This window comes from Protopterus annectens, chromosome 2.part1, assembly GCF_019279795.1.
Source record: "Protopterus annectens isolate FY-2018-M chromosome 2.part1, PAN1.0, whole genome shotgun sequence".
Taxonomy (NCBI): Eukaryota; Metazoa; Chordata; order Ceratodontiformes; family Protopteridae; genus Protopterus; species Protopterus annectens.
In genome coordinates this window covers 920,921,560-920,937,213 of record NC_056729.1, presented here as the reverse complement: position 1 = coordinate 920,937,213, position 15,654 = coordinate 920,921,560, and the positions used below count along the sequence as shown (strand labels likewise).

At 38.7% G+C, this 15,654-nt stretch overlaps 1 protein-coding gene across 1 annotated transcript in view; it reads left to right on the top strand.

Annotated features, from left to right (window-relative positions):
* The window catches only part of LOC122794919 (NACHT and WD repeat domain-containing protein 2-like), a 1,236,179-nt gene that overhangs the window by 963,735 nt on the left and 256,790 nt on the right, over positions 1-15,654 (top strand). The window contains exon 23 of the mRNA XM_044063511.1: positions 12,035-12,236. Coding sequence (XP_043919446.1) covers positions 12,035-12,236 — 202 coding nt within the window. The remainder of the gene's footprint in view (positions 1-12,034; positions 12,237-15,654) is intronic.

Below are 15,654 nucleotides of genomic sequence, written 5' to 3'. Positions count from 1 at the left end.
CTTTGCCTGCATGTTTGGTGACATGTATGATTCCCAGTTAATAGCGGGATAGTTAAAGTCACCCCATAAATATGGTATTGGGTTGGGTGGTGAGTATCTCCAGAAAACTTAAATACATGTTATGGGTTTTCTGGGTCATACAGGGAGACCTACAGCTTGTGAGGAAGTGGTATGGAATTTTGCCTGTGGTGATTTAATCATGGAGGAGCTCAAGTGAACTATCCTATTTGATCAGCCTGGAAGTATATTTATTTTTAGTGTAAATCAAGACACATCCACCTGTAGACCCTACTTGTGTAATAGCTGGTCTAAATGTGTGGAAGGCATTATATCCTGACACTGCTGGGGTGCTCACCATAGCTTTAAACCATGTCTCAGTGACTGCACAGACGTCAACATTCTATAGAGTGAGGAGAGATTGTAGGAGTAGAATTTTTTTTATTTTGACTTCTAGCATTTAGCAATAAAACATTTAGATTTTCTTGATTTGGATTTGCTATGTTGGAAGGATTGTCAGTTTGGCTTTTCCTAAAAATTGCACTATGGGGGAGGACAATGTTGTAGCTAATATTCAAAAGCCTTGAGAGGAGGTACACACCATTCTTGTCAAAGCAGCATGGTGATGCTGAAAATGTTTGCACACTCATAGAATGACACCAGAAACTACGCCAATTATTAATCTTATTCATCTTATGTTTGTATTGCAGCATCATCCTTGGAAAAGGTAGAGTACTGCTCAGTACTAGGCTCATACCACACTGGGACACATATTCCAAGAGCTCCACATTGTCTCACTTCATATACTCTAGGGAGATATTTCTCAGGCCATTTACACCCACATGGGCTATAACAGAATCATACTGGTGGTTGTGGTCTAATGACCCCGAGTGTATGCATAATATGGTGATCTTGTCCAATGATAATCAACTGACCTTGACTTTCTCCTTAATCATCCTGGTGAGAGGGACATCAGTGTGCCTCACAATAGAGTCTCTAGTAACTAGAGTGTTGGTGGCTTGTCTTATGGGCTTATAAGTAGAGGCTCCATGAGATGTGACTGTATGTGTTGATGTGGGTGTTGTTTTGAAAGAGTGCATTTGGTGCTACTGAGGGCATTTGTTATGTGTGTTTTGTCTAGAAGAACTTTGGGGTTTAGGAAGGTAACATTTAAGTACCTCAGTATATGTAGGTCTATGTGTCTAGTTTGTGCTGTGTGTGGTGGATGCAACGTGTATGCTACTGACAACCTGACTGCAATATAAGTGCTTTTATATGAGAGTTTTGCCTCCAGTGACATTGTGTCACTGAACATGAAGCATTTTCTACATTGTCTGAGAATATTCATATCCACCAAGCCAGCAACAGATCTAGTGGGAAGTTCATGTTCAGGGCAACAGGCCCATTTTTATTGATTAGATGCTTGCTGTGACAATATAAAGTAAAGTCAGGGGTATCTGGTTTGTAATTCTGTGGGCAGGACTTGTCACTGTGTGAACTAGTTGCCCTGTGTGCGGATAGATACTGGTGAAATTTTAAGTATAGTTTTACAGGAAAAATGTCAACTCAGGGTGGCTGTGTCCTACAGGGCATTGACAAACACTTGATGTAAACTATTGTAGCAGACCCAGATTACATATGGGTGAGTATTTAGGGAGACACTCTGAAGTTAGGTTTGACAGTAACTTATCAAGCAGTACTTACTGAAAAGAAGGAATTAGCTGTAGCTGTGTCAAGAATTATTTATAGTGGGGATTCACCATTTAATTGGCAACTACCTGGGAACCACTAGTGCTGGTCTTACTGCAGCAGCATACTCTTGGGATATAATGTCTCTTTGCTTCTTCTCCTCTTAACAGAAGAAAAACAGTAGCGCTAATCCCAAGGCCACATGCTCTTTGGTGATCAGCAGTCTTGTTCCAGATGATGCAGGGGTCCTTAGGATGCTTGCAGACTTTTCCTGGTAGATACCTTGAATATCAACCAGACCAATTAGGAAGGCCCCACACAAACACTCAATGACCAATCCGAAATAGTCAGGAATCAATGATCCTCTGCTCCTTTTCTCACCAGGAGCAAAACAGAAACACAAATTTCAAGCTGGATTCTATGAAGCAGTAATCAGACTTGTGGGTGATCAGCAGTCTCCAGGAAATAACGTCCCCTAAACTTCTTCTGTCACCTGGAGTAAACTAATCAGTAATCCCAAGATGACTACTGAGAGGGAGAGTGTGGGCTCTCCAATTAGTGGTCTTGGGCCAGATGATGAAGATTTTAAATGTAAGATGGAAAAAATTAGTATCCTAAGAGTTGCAGTGTGCACTGTGCAGTTAGTTAGATATGAAGGGGGGGGAGTAACTCAAACTTTGGCAGTCTAAGAGAAGAGCCACTAATTTTAAGGGCAAGCTGGATTGGATGAGGGTGGGCACTCAGTATCCTGGCTGCAGGTAATACAGTGGGAGGGGAAATAAATGTAAATATCTTAAGGGGATGTTACTTCACAAAATGATAATTCTGTGCTTATTGACAATAGACAATGAAAGAGGAGTGGGAAGGATTTGTGTGGTTAAATTAACAAATGTTGTAGGCAGCTAGAGAGACAGTAAGTTTAAGAACACAGCAATAAGAGTGGGAGGGTGGGGAAATTTAATTTCTGCGTGACTCACACGAGATATAGCTTTGGTTTCTTTCCTAGTTTAAATTTGCAGTAGAGAACAGAATTCAATTAAAATACAGTATAATGAGTATATACCACAATGTACAACATAGAAGAAAGCAATAAAGCAATATAAAATGCAAGGAAGCAATGTAAGGAAAAACAAAGTAACCTTTTCCTCACTGCAGTCTGTGGCAGAGTCTGAGTGAGATTTTCGTGTGAAGTTGTATTCTTTTCTTTCACCATAAATGTATATTTTTCATACTGTTTACTTGAAACTGATCTTCTGCTTGCATAAGGGAAAGCCCCGAAAGTGTAATCATGCTTCTAGACTCTAGCAATGCTTGAACATTTCCTTCTGTAACATTAGCACACTTCACCAGCTTAGTTGTAATACATTGCCATAATGCTAAATCAGGTATTCTAACAATGTGGGCCGTCTCTCACAGTTTTCTGGATCTGCAAATGAGGCTCTAACTTCCTGTTCTAAAGGTGTGCTATTTGCAGGAAATCTCCTTAGCTACAGCATTGTCTAGCTAGCTAACACACATAAGCAGACACTGTAACACATATGTGATGCAATACCTTTTATTTTGCCAACATATGTTTTACAATTACTTGAGCTTATAGGTTAGCACAAACCATTCATAATGACTTATCAAGTTAACGATGTTAGATATAGAGCTTTAATATCCACTTCTGACTAAAAATGGAAGTAGATCATTTATTTGTAGCTAGCTCAGTGATTTTCTTACTCAGCTCTGTCAAAGTTTTCCACACAGAATGCATTTAAATGCACACTACACATCTTCCAAACTCAACGTGTTACTTGTTGCAGCATCTTAAAACTCTAAACAGTTTGAATTTGTTGGGTCACTTCTCTGTTTTTGTGCTGAATGTCTTTACCACACTAACATATATTATCAGTCACGTTATTTATTTATTAAAAATATTTGTATGTTTAAGTCTATGACTTTAAACATCTTACACTATTAAGAAAAGATGATGAGAGACAAATGGCTGTTATACTTGTGGGCAGAGTGTTCCATTTTTGGCTATATAGTTCTAATAGAAGCTCCTGCAGTGCAGAGTTGATGGCTATAGTGACTTGTAGAAGATGTTTGTTATTAGAACATAGGACCCTAGTACTGGAGTAAAGTTGTATTAGATTTTGTAATGATGGGGTTTTATTGGGGTAATAAAGTATTTTTGGGTTAGTATAAGTTAGTTATAAAGTAGAAGTGGAGGAAGTTCTAGCCAGTTGAGTTTTTTTAGGGCTGATCAGTGGTGATTGAGATGTGAGCTATTAGAGGCGAACTTTGCTATTTTGTTATAGCAAACTTCAAGCTTAGATATGTCTAATTTTTTGAAGTTGGTGAGGATAGGGGAGGCATATAGGAGTGTGGACAGGAGGCGTGTTTGTGCTATTTTGGCTTTAGTGCTGTTTGTGAGAAATTGTTTGTTTCTGTATAGTCCCCTAAGTTTTTGTGAACTTTCTTAAAATTGAGTGAAATGTGTGCGTCAAATCTAATGTTGTGGTCTATCTGAACTCCAAGAAGTTTGGTGTGAGTGACAGGAAGGGTAGTAGTGTTATTGTTAGATGTGATAATAAATGTGGGTGTATGAGTGGTGTGGTTGGTTGGAAGGAAAATGAGAAGTTTTGTTTTGTTAGGGTTTAGTATTAGTTGAGAGTTATTGAGCCATTCTTCTACAGAGAGGAAGGAGGCCTGAGTTTTCACTTGTAGTTCTTGGAGATAAAGTGAGGAACAGATTAGTGTAGAGTCATCAGCATATTGGATGGCTGAAGCATGAAGAGTTGAAGTGTGGTGGTTGCTGGTAAAGATAGAGAAATGTAAGGGACCAAGTATGGAGCCTTGGGGAATACCTATTGTAACTGGTTAAACAGGAGAGAGTTATTGCCTCCATTTTACTGCTTGCTGTCTGTTTGTTAAGTAACTCTGAAACCGGGTGAGGGTGGGTTTGCTAAGATTTAGTTTAGAGAGGGATATAATGAGTTTATTATGGTCAACCATATCAAATGCCTTGGAGAGAGCAAGAAAGACCGCAAAGACATAATTGCTATTATTTCTGTGGGTGTTAATTGTATGATTGAATGACATATGGGCTGTTATGGTGCTGTGGTATGGTATGAAACCATGTTGAGTATTAGTGAGAAGGTTGTTGGTGTTAAGATATTTCATAATTTGTTTGTGTACACACCTCTCCAGTATTTTGGATAGAGGTGAGAGTATGGCTATCGGGCGATAGTTTGTTAGCTTTTTAGAATGACCACTTTTATGTAATGGAATGACATAAGACACTTTCCAAATCTCTGGGACTAGATTTTCAGATATGGAACGGTTGATGAGAATGGATACTGGATATGCTATGGCATCGGCAGCTATTTTTAGGAATTCAGCAGGTAGTTTGTCAGAAGCTAAAGTGGTAGGTTTTAATTTCCTAAGGAGGTTTCTGATTATGTCAGTAGGAACGGGGTGGAAGATAAAGCCATTATTATTAGTATGAAGATCAGATGGTAAGTTTGAGGTTGGACAGCTCTGAGAGTTAGCAAGTGCTATGATTGATTCAGTGAAGAATTTCTTAAATAGGGAGGACATTTTATTTGAGGTATCTATTAAGGGTGGTGGGGGAGTGCCTGATTTTTCAGGGTGGAGAATATTGTTAATTGCTGACCAAAATTTTTTTGGGGATTGTGATGATATCTAGATTGGATATTGTGGAAGTAACTAGTTTTGTCTGTTTTGACACATTTCTTTCCTTTGTTATGGAGTTCAAGGAAAACCTGCTTGTCTATGGATGCTCTTGTTTTATGCCAAAGAGCCCAGGCTTTATCTCTGGATTTTAGTAGAGATCTAGTCTCTTTGGTCATCCAAGGGGCATGATTAGATTTAACTCTGATGGTTCGAGGGGGGGCCAGGGAATCAAGGATGTGTAGGAAAGTAGAGCTGAAATATTGTACTGGTTCATCTAGTTTTAGGTATTTGAGAGGAGACCAGTTACAGTTTGAGCATATTAATAAAGCTTTTTGTATTGAAGTTTTTTATGTTTCTGATTGTTTGGTAATTAGTGGGCTTTACCTGATATGTATGATGTCTAATTACGAATGTGGGTAGGTGGTAACTCAGACTGTCAGGGAGACAGCCTGATTGGCATATATAAGGGTTGGTCTGTTTGTAAGAATCCAATCAAGTACTGACTGTCTGTTTGTTGATTTGTCATTTCTGGTAGGATACTGGATGAGTTGCAGAAAATCCATGAAGGTTGGTGAAGTTGGTTAGAGAACTGGAGTTACAGGTTAACCAATCAATGTTAAAGTCCCCCAAGATGATGGTTTCATTTTGGAGGACATCAGAGGCCCATTCGAGTAGGGTCTCCAGAATTGTTATGTTGTTGCCAGGTGGTATGTAGCAACCAATTATAGCTATACTTTTTTTAGAGTTGATTTTTAGTTTTGCAAGCAGAATTTCCATATTGGCTAAGGGTGGTGTACTTATATCCAGGTTATCCACATTTAATTGATTTTTAAACATCAAAGCTACACCACCTCCTTTTTATTTGTGCGGTCATTACGTAGGACATTATAGCATGGGGCAAGTATTCCATTGTTGGAGATTTCAGGTTTTAGCCAGGTTTCAGTTAGTAATAAGGTTAATATAATGCCTATATATGTGACTCTAAATTAGCTTCCTTAAATTCTGGTCTAGGTGACAATTGTAACATTTGCAAAATATCCCACACAGTCTTCATATACTTTGTTTTTATACGTTTACACCTTTGGAATACTATTGGTATGAAGGTTAAAGAATTTAAAATTATTCATTTTGATTTATGTTGACAACAGGCTGTTCTGTATTTATGTCAGTTATATGCACATAAGACAAACAAGACTTTTATTATTATTATTATTATTATGTGTTAAATATTATTTAGGCGGCATAGGATGGTGGTTTGTAGGATGACATTGGTGATCAAGAAGAGGAGAATGAGTGTGAGGGCAGCACCAAGGATCAAATGGTGGAAATTGAAAAAGGGTAATTGTGAGGTGATGTTCAGGGAAGAGTTAAGACAGGCACTGTGTGGCAGGGAAGAGTTACCGAATAGCTGGGTAACTACAGCAGAGCTAGTAAGAGAGATGGCTAGAAAGGTGTTTGGTGTGACATCTGGAAAGAGGAAGGAGGACAAGGAGACCTGGTGGTGGAATGAAGAAGTACAGGAGAGTATACAGAGAAAGAGGTTGGTGAAGAAGAAGTGGGATTGTCAGAGAGATGAAGAAAGTAGACAAGAGTATAAGGAGATGAGGTGCATGGTAAAGAGAGAGGTGGCAAAGGCTAAGGATAAGGCGTATGAAGAGTTGTATAAAAGGTTGGACACTAAGGAGGGAAAAAAGGACCTGTACCGATTGGCTAGACAGAGGGACTGAGCTAGTAAAGATGTGCAGCAGGTAAAGGTGATAAAGGATAATGAGGGAAACATACTTACAAGCAAGGAGAGTGTGTTGAGTAGATGGAAAGAGTACTTTGAGTGGCTGATGAATGAAGAGAATGAGAGGGAGAGAAGGTTGGATGATGTGCGGATAGTGAATCATGAAGTGCAGTGGATTAGCAAGGAGAAAGTAAGGATAGCTATGAAGAGGACGAAGAACGGCAAGGCTGTTGGTCCAGATGACATACCTGTGGAAGCATGGAGGTGTTTAGGTGAAATGGCAGTGGAGTTTTTAACTAGATTGTTTAATGAAATCGTGGAAAGTGAGAGGATGCCTGAGGAATGGGGAAAAAGTGTTTTGGTACCGATTTTTAAGAATAAGGGTGGTGTGCAGAGCTGTAGTAACTACAGAGGGATTACATTGATCAGTCACAGCATGAAGTTATGGGAAAGAGTAGTGGAAGCTAGGTTAAGAAGGGAGGTGATGATTAGTGACCAGCAGTATGGTTTCATGCCAGGAAAGAGCACTACAGATGTGATGTTTGCTCTGAGAGTGTTGATGGAGAAGTACAGATAAGGTCAGAAGGAGTTGCAGTGTGTCTTTGTGGATTTAGAGAAAGCATATGACAGGGTGCCTAGAGAGGAGTTGTGGTATTGTATGAGGAAGTCGGGAGTGCCAGAGAAGTATGTAAGAGTGGTGCAGGATATGTACTAGGGTAGTGTGACAGCGATGAGGTCTGCGGTGAGAGTGACGGATGCGTTTAAGGTGGAGGTGGGATTACATCAAGGATTAGCTCTGAGCCCTTTCTTATTTGCAATGATGATGGACAGGTTGACAGACGAGATCAGACAGGAGTCCCCGTGGACTATGATGTTTGCAGATGACATTGTGATCTGTAGTGAGAGTAGGGAACAGGTGGAGGAGACCCTGGAGAGGTGGAGATATGCTCTAGAGAGTAGAAGAATGACAGTCAGCAGGACTAAGACAGAATATATGTGTGTGAATGAGAGGGAGGATAGAGGAATGGTGAAGATGCAGGGAGTATAGGTGGCGAAGGTGGATGAGTTTAAATACTTGGGATCAACAGTTTAGAGTAATGGTGAGTGTGGAAGAGAGGTGAAGAGGAGAGTACAGGCAGGATGGAGTGGGTGGAGAAGAGTGTCAGGAGTGATTTGTGACAGACGAGTACCAGTAAGAGTGAAAGGGAAGGTCTACAAGAGGGTAGTGAGACCAGCTATGTTATATGGGTTGGAGACAGTGGCACTGACAAAAAGGCAGGAGTCAGAGCTTGACGTGGCAGAGTTGAAGATGTTAAGATTTTCACTGGGTGTAACAAGGATGGACAGGATTAGGAATAAGTATATTAGAGGGTCAGCCCAGGTTGGAAGGTTTGGAGACAAAGCCAGAGAGGCAAGATTACGTTGGTTTGGACATGTGCTGAGGAGGGATGCAGAGTATATTGGGAAAAAGATGCTAAGGATGAAGCTGCCAGGTAACAGGAAAAGAGGAAGGCCTAAGATAAGGTTTATGGATGTGGTGAGAGAGGACATGGAGGTGGTTGGTGTGACAGAGCAAGATGCAGAGGACAGGAAGAAATGGAAACAGTTTATCTGCTGTGGCGACCCCTAACGGGAGCAGCCGAAAGAAGAAGAAGAAGTTAAATATCATTTAACTATACAATGGTTTAATATGCATAGTATCTCTTTTCCTCTTTTACAGAATGTAGTGAATTTATTGAATACATCTAAATTACACTCAGGCAACTCTGCAGTCTGCAACTACCTCCCCACCCATACAGTCTAAGAAGGAATCAGTACTGCAAAAATAAAACAAGGATATACCTTTTGAGCCTGAAGAGCAGGCACACTCGGGCAACTCTGCAGTGTGTGGCTACCTCCTCACCCATACAGTCCAAGAAGGAATCAGTACTGCAAAAATAAAACAAGGATATACCTTTTGAGCCTGAAGAGCAGGTCCAGTCCACCCTGGTATTCTAAATCACACTCGGGCAACTCTGCAGTCCATGGCTACCTCCCCACCCATACAGTCTAAGAAGAAATCAGTACTGCAAAAATGAAACAAAGATATACCTTTTGAACTTGAAGAGCAGAGTCAGTCCACCCAGGCATTTTAAATGTATGTATTATGACAGTGAAGCTTTAACATTAGCATGTGAATAATACTGACTATTTGAACCTTGCGTCCCCCCCACCCAGCTTGTGCAGTAATCCTAACTGTCTACTAGACAAGTATGCACTTAATTCAGATCCTTCCTATTCTCTGTGATTAAAAATAACATTCGAGCAGCCCCTTCAGTGCTGTTTGCCTTACATTTGTATCACTTGAGCCCCATCTGTTTATTTGCATCTCTAGAGTCCCCTTCATTGCTAATGTATCTCAGTACTTTAATCTATGCATGAAGTGGCTACTAATAAGCAAGTCAGTGTGAAGACACACATCCAACCTTAAACAACGTTGCTTTCTCATCTCTCCTTCACTTTACAGGTAGAGTTTGTATCATTACCCACCCCCTCTGAGGTCTTCACTGATAGGTTTCCACTGCTTGCCTGTCTGGATTTGTCTGGTTTCTGCCTGCTCTGTTCGCCCAGTGGGCTCACTCCGCTCCCCTCCCTACCCCCAGTTACTTCCCACCCCCCAGTGGTCCTACCTTCATACCTCCCTAATTCCTCCCACATCCATTTTCATCCAATCAACCCACTCCCCCCCAAGCATTCTAATCCTCTCAAATATCCTAACTTCTGCCTTACTCAGACACACTATACTCCTAACCTCCAATCATCACTAGCAAGTGTTCCTCTCCCTCTCACTTCCTCCTCTCCAATTGTTCTTCCCAACTCTCTCATTATTCCCACTGCTCACACTCCTATCTCAGCCTACTAATCTCTACTACCCCATCTCACATTTCACCAATATCCATCTATGTGGAACATCAGTTAAAAAGAGGATTAAGTAAAGCCACCACAGTGCTGAAAGACACAGAAAACCTTATTTTAAGTCTATCTATGTTTAGCAAGACATCTCGATCTCTGGATACAACACTTATGGTCACTATAGACATCAAGAGTTTGTTCACGGTCATACCTAATGATTATGGTACAGAGAATGTACAAAGATTTCTGATATCAGATTATATCTTTGGGAAACAACATGTAATACATATATGTATGTTTCTGGAGATAATATTGGAGAATAATGTATTATCATATGACAATCAATATATTTTGCAGAAATGGGGTGTTGCTATGGGCACCTCATGTGCAAATTCATATTTGAATATTGTGCTAGTGCACTGGGAGAAGGATTTTGTTTTTAATGATCAGAATAGACTGAAAAAGCAGCTGCTATTCTATAAACAGTTTGTGGATGATTTTTTTTCCTTTGGGAAGGTGAAGAAGAACAACTGAGTGCTTTTGTTGAGTTTTTAAAATCTACTGCATAATTCTTAGATTTTGAGGTCCAAGGTGCACTAGACAGGATTGATTTTCTTGACATCACCATTTTGAAAGCTGAAAATGGTACCATGGATACAATGATGTACTGTAAACCTTGTTGGCGTAATCACCTATTACATCATAATAGTATGCATCCTGCCCATATTTTTTCACAGGTTATAAAGAATCAGTTTTTAAGAAGCTCAAGGCTGACCACTAAGCAGGAAGGTCAAGCTGCCAAAATCTGTAACACAAAGGAATGTCTATACAAAAGAGGCTACAGACTGAAGGAAATAGAGACTGGGATGATGGCAGCTGATTTGATGAGTCCAGTGAGAAAGAAACCATATTTCCATTGTGATGTAGGTAGAGCGAAAACTCGAAGAGAGGAAGAAACAGAGAAAATGAGATGTATCCTTACGTGTAGCCAGAATATTCAGCAGATATGTAACATAGTAAAGAATAACTGGAAAATATTAGCAGCAGAGGTGTCACTGAAGAAAATAGTAGCAGAAACTCCTAAATTTTTGGTTTAAGAATAAACCAAATCTGAAACAATTGCTATGTGGTGATAAGATGGTGACAAATACATTTTATACCCAGAAGAAAGGCACACATAGATGTGGCTAATGTAGAGCATGTCCCTTTATTAATATTACAAATAAATGTATGCATCCAGTTACCAAGAGAACTTAATTAATGCTTATGCTGGCCGTAACACAAAGAATGTAATATATATTGCTACGTGTCAATTCTGTGAGCAATTTTATGTTGGCAAAACCAATTGTCTGTTCAAAACTAGGATTCTGAAACATTTAAATCAAATCAAACATAAGGTTAATAGGAATGCATTGTCACAGCATCTTATGCAATTTCCTGAACATATGTTTTCCTTTATGGTGTTAGAATGTGTTAAGGATGGACCCAGAAGAGGTGACTTGTCTAATTCTACTGAATTTAAAGAGCTTCAGTGAATTGCAGATCTGAGAGTAGACTGTGAACCAGGATTAAATGGTATTCTCCCTTTAAAACTGGCATTAAGGAGGCATCAGCTCAGGAAAGAGATCTGATTGGTCAAACCATCTTATAAAGAGCCTATTATGTTTTGATGATTTTTAAGGATCTGAAGAAGGATTTTCCAAAAGTGCTTATCTGTAGTACTGTTGTTTTAAAGAGTTTTAAGTGTATGTGTAATAAACCTATTCCATTTTGTGGATTTTAGCATTGCTGTTTATCATAGATCTAAGATGGGTTTCAATACAGACATTGATAAACTTTGTTTTACATGGATAGCAGTCTGTTCGACATCAACAGTCGTCTCCAAAAAGCACCACAATTTTTTTTTGAGATAAGTTTTTTCCTTCATCATTATCCACATAAAGAACAAATGCCTGTTTATTATTTAAATACACTGTCATTTGGACTCGTAGTTTAGCTGGATCAAATTTTAAGTAAGACTAACTATAATTCTGATTTCTGTTCCAGGTATGCTGTATGTAGAAGCATGGCCCCTGGCATTGTAACTGTATGGAACATAGTGAAATCAAAATGTAAAGGCAGTGCTGTGAGGGTGGAACGTGGACTAATAGAAAACACAGATATCGTTCTAATAAAAGACATGAAACTGTACATCCTTACTGACAGAGCAATGGCAACATTCACGGAAACTCCAAGACCTATTTATCAGGTACACTGGGCATTTTACAATAATAAGCTTTGAGGATATCATAATACTCAGGCAATAAATTGTGTTTCCGTTTGTTTGCAGATGCTTAGCAAACATTTATTTTAAGAAGGAGAGATCAGGAGACATTATAACAAATAACCCAACAGTCTTCACGACATAAGGCAGAAGGTCCAGATGAGTTACTTCCCTGGCTATTTACATAGTTGGCAGTGATGTTCAGTGAATATCTGGCAAAGATTTATTGTCTTTCCTTTGTACATTTTGTGATGCTCGAAGGCTAGATGTTGCTGATATTGGTTTCTCTGCATAAAGAATGGTGTGAGAAGTAACCAAGTAGCTATTATTCTGTTAGTATCACTTGCATTTCAAGGAATGCCCTGTGCATTACAGGTTGGAGAATCTGCTGAATACTGGTTTTCTGACCAGTGCTAGGCAGCATAAGTTCATATAGTAGAGGTCTTACCAAGTTGTTTTTGAATCAGTTCTATAACTAGGTCTACAATGAGATGAACAACGAAACCCAGAGGATGTGATACATTTGGGCTTCAACAAGGCCTCTGATACAACACCTCACAGAAAATAGGTAGGAAAGTGGATCAAAAAATGATTGTAGAGGATTGAAAACAAGCTATCAGATTAGAAGCAGTGGTGTTTTTTTTTTAATTTGAACTGTAAGTGTGTAAGGAGTTAGGTACTACAAAGTTTAGTACTAGGAGGTTTTCCATTGAGTATATTTTTACTAGATATTGCTCAGAGTCTGCAAAGTAATATTAATGTAAATGCTGATGATGCAAACTCCAGATCAGAAGTCTTAAAAGCAGTTTCTAGAGACAGCTGCTGTGGCTGACATTGTGAGCATATAGATTGTAGTTGAGATTTAATGCAAAAAAGTCTGAGCTTATGCAATATGCTGGGGAGTGCCTAGGAAAGCATACAGTCTTGCTGGGATGGCTTTAATTAAGACTGAATTAAAAGAAAAGAATTAGGGAACAGCAATGACATTTAAGCTGAACTCAATTTTGTACTATGAAAAGCTAGTCCCAAAGCCAGTGAAGTCCTGAGATGCTTAGCATGAGGAATGGGTTCCAGATAGACTGGTGTCATCCTCCTACTGTCAAAGGTTCTATAAGACCAGATGTGGAATAAGGTGTACAGTTACAGAACCCATACAATCAAAGTGAAACTAGACTAACAGAAATCATGTCATGCAGAGTTATCAAAACAATGGAAGGTGTAGAGCAGAAATATGTAAAGGGTGGTGTGCATGTTAGTGACGGGAAAAGAAAGGGGAAGTTATTTGTGCAGACTACATGGTTTGCAGACAAATGGGCGGACTGGCATTGTAGAAGAAGAAAGGAGAGAAGTGAACATGGCTAGCAGCTCTGAGGGGGAACATTTCAAATTACTAATTCATATTCTTTCATTCAATCTTTGATAACTGATTTAGCCTTTTCAGGACTGTTGGGATACTTGACAAATATTGACAAGTTGTAGATGTAAGGCAGAGAAACAATTCTGATTGGAACACCAGTACTTTGGAAGCTGATAACTGTTCTGGCAAGAGAGAGTCGAATCCTATACATGACAATCTGAGATAGCCAAAACTGACAAAAACAGCACACCCACACACACACATTTTTGTGTGTGTGTGCGTGTGTGTGTGTGTGTGTGTGTGTGTGTGTGTGTGTGTGTGTGTGTGTGTGTGTGTGTGTGTGTGTGTGTGTGTCTAAACACAGCACACACACGTGTGCGTGTCTGTCTGTCTGTCTGTATGTTTGTCTGTGTGCAGATTAATACTTAAAACTTGCCTTTAGAATTTATCAGCCTGATTCTAGTTTTCTAAATTGAGATTGTTGGCAGGATCTTGCAATGGAGTGGTGAGAAATCTTTGAATTATTATTATTATTATTATTATTATTATTATTATTATTATTATTATTATTATTATTATTTCTGATTCTAGTTTTCTAAATTGAGATTGTTGGCAGGATCTTGCAATGGAGTGGTGAGAAATCTTTGAAGAATTATTATTATTATTATTATTATTATTATTATTATTATTATTATTATTATTATCATTATTTGTTTGATCTGACCTACTTAAAGTTCAATATGATTCCCCTAGTCTACCAGTAGTCGCTTGTACTTACTTTGAAAATGTACATCGTTTTATGGCTTACTTATCAGCTTCTGGATGTGATTTTTATGCACAGAACAATTTCGTAATATCAGCCTATTGAACCTTTTATATCAGATGGTCAGTATGACCTCCTTAGTGTCTGTTGAATTTCTTGCTCTGTATAGTTCTTATACCTCCTAGATGATCATTCTTAATTTCTTTTGCATAATTATGATTTACAAGAACTATGAATGATGACTTTGTGTCAGAGTCAATACATTGTACATTTGTAAATATCTCATGATATTACTAGTTGTAATTTAATCCAAGTTTAACAGATGTAGCATAATCACTGCGCGGCATTCCACAAACCGGTTGCACAATGTGTCTTGTTATATCTCCTGTGCATCCATTATTGTAACATGAGTCTTGGCTCAGTGTGATGTGCCTAGTCAACAAAATATAACATATAATTGGGCAACCTAACCAGACAAGCGCATACTACACACACAAATAAATATAATGCTTATATTGATATTGTGATCTAAAACTGTCTACTTGTTCCATAACTACAACACAGAATGAAGTTTGTTGTCACTGTCAACTTTTATGCATAGTAATTTAGACTTGTCTGTGGCACATGCTGCATTTTTAATTAAAAGTTACTAAAATCAACACAAATAAAATTTACAAAATCCTCCAAAGTTATGCTCAGTTTTGATGAATCACTTTGATGGCATCCATTAAAGAACTACCTTAGTTAATCAAGTCAAACATATGATTTTCTGAAGATTGCTAGACCTTATGACAGCTCCTCACAAGAATAAAACAAACACACAACACACAACTGAGCGATTGGAGAAAAGTAAGTAATTGTCCCAGATATTAAGGCTGCAGTAATGCTGAAAGAACAGGGACACTTTATCACAGCTATATAGTGTGAATAATGCAGGATGGAATATCATGAACAAACTTGGAAAAGCCAATCAGTATCCTGGGTACATCTAGAACTTATAAACCCACTGCTGTTTTACAAAATAACTTATCTACCTCTGGGGTAGATCCCATTAATAACTTAGCCTAAGCATAACAACACAAAAATTGTTATTGACAGACCTTGAGAAGAATCAGGCACATCAGTGGCTAGTGTTCCTAATCCTACAATAGTCATTTATGGCTATATCTGATATATCTATACCAAATGTGTCAGTAAGTTAACAAATAACTTTCATTTCACACAATCAGCAGAAGGTGAAATCATAGTAATTTCCAATCATTGCGCCTGTCTTTTTTACTTTT